Source organism: Seriola lalandi, unplaced genomic scaffold (assembly GCF_002814215.2).
Source record: "Seriola lalandi dorsalis isolate HSWRI2012SDOR001 ecotype SW California unplaced genomic scaffold, Sedor1 jcf7180002054559, whole genome shotgun sequence".
NCBI classification, from domain to species: Eukaryota; Metazoa; Chordata; class Actinopteri; order Carangiformes; family Carangidae; genus Seriola; species Seriola lalandi.
This window is the reverse complement of record NW_019525112.1, coordinates 2060461-2065818: the sequence shown is the minus strand read 5'-3', so window position 1 is coordinate 2065818 and position 5358 is coordinate 2060461. Positions and strand designations below refer to the sequence as shown.

At 44.3% G+C, this 5358-nt stretch overlaps 1 protein-coding gene across 1 annotated transcript; it reads right to left on the bottom strand.

The window, feature by feature from the left end:
* Positions 1 to 809: 809 nt before the first annotated feature.
* On the bottom strand, positions 810 to 5030 carry pcdh8.1 (protocadherin 8, tandem duplication 1). Its single transcript, XM_023415832.2, has 4 exons — positions 2495 to 5030; positions 2294 to 2364; positions 1900 to 2033; positions 810 to 1727 (listed from the first exon to the last, which is right to left on the bottom strand). Exons 1-4 carry the CDS (start codon positions 4859 to 4861, stop codon positions 1378 to 1380), a joined length of 2922 nt encoding a protein of 973 aa, XP_023271600.1. The 5' UTR covers positions 4862 to 5030; the 3' UTR covers positions 810 to 1377.
* Between the last annotated feature and the right edge of the window lie 328 nt (positions 5031 to 5358).

Below are 5358 nucleotides of genomic sequence, written 5' to 3'. Positions count from 1 at the left end.
ACCAGCAGATATTGAATATTGTTTAAAACCCATATTTTCTGTTAGCCTTTCAGTCACTGAGCCTGAGAGCAAATTCTAAAATGTTGATGAAACACAATATTAAAGCAAGGCCTGTACATTTGAAGTTGTTGATGAAAAACCTATGCTCTTCCCCATGGACATTGTCCCTTGATTGAGAGATGTATTTAATTGATTTTTTCTTGCATAATTTACTTAGACTTTCTTGGTTTCTTGCAACTGCGTGTCCTGGATTTACTTTCATCCGATCCTGTTGCTGCTCTATTTTGGGAGATGTAAGCAAAAACATGTGTTTTAAGATTGAAAATAGTGCGAATGCTGTATAATTTTTATGCCACAGCTACACACAAAGGATGGAGAACTGATAACCCGTATTTAGGCTGGTGTTGGGGATGGTTTTTAAACTCATCAATGTCTCATCAATAAATCATCCGGGACCAGAGACAGTTTGCACTTGCCCTACATATTCATGGTTGAATTAAACTCAATAATAGTGACCAGCTCTACAAATATGAGAGTACAGCCAGGCAAGCAAGTTCCTTATCAATGTCAGAGTGTTCAGAGGAAGATCTACATGAGTAAACAGCACTTCACCTTGTGAATATTTAGTCCCATTTTGCTGGGCTAAGACAGAAGGATTTATATACAAAAGCTGAACATTTGCCCTCTAATAGCAACAAATGATGGTTGGGAATTTGTGTAGCAACATAATACGTGTTGTGTTGTGTTTTGTTGTGTAAGGTGATGCAAATTATGCAGAAGACCTGAAGCAGGTGTGACAGCAGCCAGCATGATTTTGTAGAAATAATGGTTTATACTTTATTTTCCACTTGAGTACCAGCTCTACTCTCTCATTTACATGCAAGAAACTCAACTGAGCAACCAAGGAGTCTTCAAAGCCAGTCTCCCAGGTAACGGTGCAGCTTGAGATTTTACATCTGATCATCACTGACTGGAGTCTTGATCGTGTAGACTCGAACTGGGTGAAGAGTTCTACATGTTTATATATTCAGCCTGGGATTTCTGATGGCAAGGGAATAATATTTCATCCTCAAAATCGGATGTTTCTCAATCAAAATGATTCATCATCTCGTTTCATTATATTAGTCACATCATCGTATTTGGGAATATCGTTGAATAAATTACAATTTTTCATCATTTCAATTGCCCTTTTAATGGAAAAGGAAACATCATTGTGCATTATAACATACAGTATACTGAAACTCAAATAATGTGACATGAATAAACAAACTCTGCTCATCAAGAAAATATAGGTACACCTTATAATCATATAATGAGAACTAGCTTTACAAATATTTACATCTCCCAGGAACATCTTAATCAGCTTATTTTACAACTTTAAAACATAGTCGCAACCTCTGATGCCGTCGCCACGGTTACAAAATTTGGAGTCTGCTTGTGGATTTCAGCACCTCCGACACCAGAGTCAAGCTGCTGCTGAGGAAAGTAGGAAGGGAGGGTTCCAGTCCTGGAATAGGTCTGCATGCTGCTCCTTGACTTTGGCCGATTTGTGCCATAAGCAGAGTCCTTCCATGAGTGGGGGAAGCCATGAGGACTGTTGAAGACCGGCACTGGCGAGAAGCCTATGGTGTATGCGCTGTCCCTGGGGGCTCTTAAGCTCTGTGGTGGTATTGCACAGTAGGTGCCTTGGCAATCCCCAGATAAGCTGTTAGTAGCGCTGGATGAATCTGAGATAACAATGAAATAGATTTTTAAAAAATGAGGATGAGAAATTGTTGGTGTAGATAATACATTACCACCATTCATCTTTCATGTCATTCTGGTGAATGTTTTGAATTTTTATGTTTTATTCAGAGGTGTGTGATGTCAAAACTTCAAAAGTCAAAGTGGAAAACTCACTTTTTAGCCTTGGTTGGAAGGTGCTGAAGTTCTTCTTTCCTCCATCGCCACTGATATCAGAGTCACTGTCGTTGAAGTCACTGTCCCCTTTGCCACTGTCCTTCACGCTCAGCTGGTCGGTGTTGCCAATGCCACTGCAAATACAATCAACAGATACAGTATGAGCCACCACTGCACCACATTAGCTTGATTATTGATGTCTTTTTTTTTCTTTTTTTTTCACATCGAAGGTCTGTCTGTCTCTTTGCTACCCATCTAACCTCATTCCACATGAGTGCCACAAGCAGCAAATTGTATGCATGGCGCATGTTAAGTACCCTCTCTGTTAAGTGAGATTTGACTGTGAATAAAACATATCCTATCTGAGAAAAGAAATTACATTTAGTTGTCTTACCTCACTTGCAAGCAGTATTTGTCACCTTGCCACACAGACGTTGGTTGGAAATGCTTGGAGGGCAGGAACATCTAAGAGAACGAACAAAATGACAGCAGAGAGCTTAGTTTCCATTTCTGGCACAAAGATCAAGGCAGCACTTGGGAACATCATGTGCATATGAAAATAAAAGATGAAAGAATATTGCTGTAGTTGACTCACCTTTGTCTCTGAGTCCCCACTCCTCTGCTCATACAGGCAGGAATCATCCAGAGATGAGGAGGTCCTCTCGTGGAAGAAGCCTCGTTGACCCGTGTATATGTTTGGTTCTGCGGAGCCGAGCATGGGCAGGGGCCTGCTGTCGAACAGGCTGTGACACACTTCCCTCTTGGTGCCGCGGCCTCTCCCCCCACGGCTGAGTTTGCATGTGACAACAACAACCACTATTGCAATCAGCAACAATGCGCAACCCCCGCTGAGCATAATAATGATAATTAGTGAGCCATCCAAACCGGAGCCTTCTTCATCACTACTTGACCGCAACACAATGACGACCTGGTCTTCAGAGGGCTCTGTGTCTGAGACAACAAACCTAATAGTGGCACTGCTAGAGAGCGGGGACCTGCCATTGTCACTCACCGCGATTTTAATTTCCAGCACGTCTCCAATTTCAGCTGTCAGCCATTGTTTCAAAGCAATCTCTCCAGTGTCTTTGTTCATTGTAAAAAGCTTTGAATCACCTTGTACGATTTGGTAGGAGAGCTCGCCATTCATTCCCTCATCCCCATCTTCAGCTGATACACGTAGGGCTAGATAGCCAGAAGGTGCATTAAAAGGCAAGGGGATATCAGCAGAGTCATTCAGGAGGACGGGGAAGGTGAAGTATGGATAGTTGTCATTCTGATCCACAACTCTAATCCTGATTGTTGATGTGCTTGAAAGAGAGGGGGAACCTCTGTCTTCTCCTTGGATTACCAGCTCAATCTGCTGAAGAGTCTCATAATCAAAAGACCTTAAAGTAAACAAAGACCCTGAGAGTGCATCTATAGACACATAAGTGGAAACTGGGGATCCTCCTTCCACCTCTGAATCTATGAGTTTATAAGACACTTTGGCGTTCTTTCCCACATCAGGATCTCGGGCAACAAGAGTGGTCACATATGAACCTGGGATATTATTTTCAAGGACTGAAACTTCATAAAGTGACTTACTGAAGAGAGGGGGGTTGTCATTCTCATCTGTTACACGGATGGTGTACTGTCTAACAGTTTTAAAAGGAGGGCTTCCAAGATCTTCTGCAACCACCGTCAAGTTATACTCTGGGATCCTTTCTCTGTCTAAAGTAGTGGTGGTAACAATCATGAAAGTGTCCCCATAAGCCTGCTGGAGGGTGAAATGCTCGTGCCCGAGCAGGCTGATGCGCACGTACCCGTTGGAGCCAGAGTCTCTGTCCGAGGTGCTGATCAGAGCCACGAAGCTCTCTGCGGCTGCAGCCTCGGTGATGTAGGCGACTCCATCAGTGCTGGAGGTCATCGGTTTGATGCTGATCTCAGGCGCGTTGTCATTCACGTCCACGATGTCTATCACAACTTTGCAGTTGGACGGGACAGAGTTCGCGCCTAAATCAGAGGCTCTGATGTTCAGCTCGTATGACCTCTTCTTCTCAAAATCAACCAGCGCCTTCAAGGTCACGTCACCGGAATAAGGATCGACGTGGAAGAGGCGCGCAGCCTCAGGTGACAGCCCATCAGCAAACGCGTACGTCACCTCGCCGTTAATGCCGTCGTCCGGGTCAAACGCGTGCACTTTGAGAACTCGGTGACCCACCGGAGAGTCTTCATTCAGCTCAACTTTCAGAGAGCTGTGTTCAAACGTCGGGCTGTTGTCATTGAAGTCCAGCACTTTGATATTTACAGTCATTGACCCGGACTTTGCAGGCACTCCCCCGTCAAACGCAGTGACTTCGATAGTGTAGGAGTCCTCCACCTCCCTGTCGAGTTCCCTCACCAGCACTAGTTCTGCAAACTTCACTCCATCCTCTCTGTCGCGCACTTCCACGGCGAAGTGACTGGAGGGAGAAATGTTGTAGCTCTGAATGTAGTTTTCACCCACATCCTGGTCGAGGGCGATCTGTAGCGGAAACCTTGAGTCCAGTGGAACATTCTCCACTATCTCCAGATGCGTGTCGTTGCGCGGAAAATGAGGAGAGTGGTCGTTGATGTCTTTCACCTCGATCTCGACGTGGATGAGTTGAAACTTTTCTCTGGAGAAGGCCACAATGTCGAAGGCGACGAAGCAACGCGGGGACCTGGGGCAGAGCTGCTCTCGATCAATTGTTTCTGCCACACTCAGAAGTCCGTCGATCTCCCTCATTTGAATCACAGAGGAGTTGTTTTCTTGCATGAAGCGGAACGACGTGTCAGGGTCATCAGCTGGATCAATCTTTAAATCTTGGGACAAATTGCCTATCTCCGTCCCTGGGGCATCCTCTTCATAGGTGAAATACTTTGTAGTTGTACAGTGAACAGTGTATAAAAATAAAACAAGCACCATGCACGGTCCAAGTCCTGAAATCTCGCAGAATCCCATGTTGAGGGGCTATAAAAAACTGCCCAGTCGTGTCATAAATGGGGCAATCACTCGTGCTATGTCAGGTCCAATCAACACTGTGCTCAACTCTGACTTTGCTGTGGGACTATAAGCCCCGGTATATGCAAATATCCTGCCCCCTCGACCAATGGCCTTCTAGTGGTCCACCAAAAGGGAAGACGTCTGTCTCTGCAGAAAACTGCTGTTCACACTTTTGGGGTGCAAATGGTTGATTAGATAAACTGATTGTGGAGCTTTAATCAGGCTGATAACAGTGGTGCTTGAATAAATCTGCACATAGAAATGAATTAATTAATCACTTAGAGGACTGAATTTAATTGGACTACATGCGATCAGTGGAAGTTGAAGTCTGGCTGTTGAAAGCATGGAGGATTGATTGTGTGAGTTAGTCACCCAGTTAGAGGAAATTATGCAAAAACTGGGCTGCAAAGAGCTAAATAATGCAAGAAGAAAAATCCACATCAATGAAATAATAA

What these genes read in the sequence shown, in the direction of transcription:
- pcdh8.1 (XM_023415832.2), bottom strand. Translation starts at nt 4,861, where the DNA reads ATGGGATTCTGCGAGATTTCAGGACTTGGACCGTGCATGGTGCTTGTT. An exon ending in GTGGGGACTCAGAGACAAAG is followed by an intron (nt 2,365 to 2,494) that starts GTGAGTCAACTA and finishes TCGTTCTCTTAG; the next exon opens with ATGTTCCTGCCCTCCAAGCA. An exon ending in CTTCCAACCAAGGCTAAAAA is followed by an intron (nt 1,728 to 1,899) that starts GTGAGTTTTCCA and finishes TTGTTATCTCAG; the next exon opens with ATTCATCCAGCGCTACTAAC.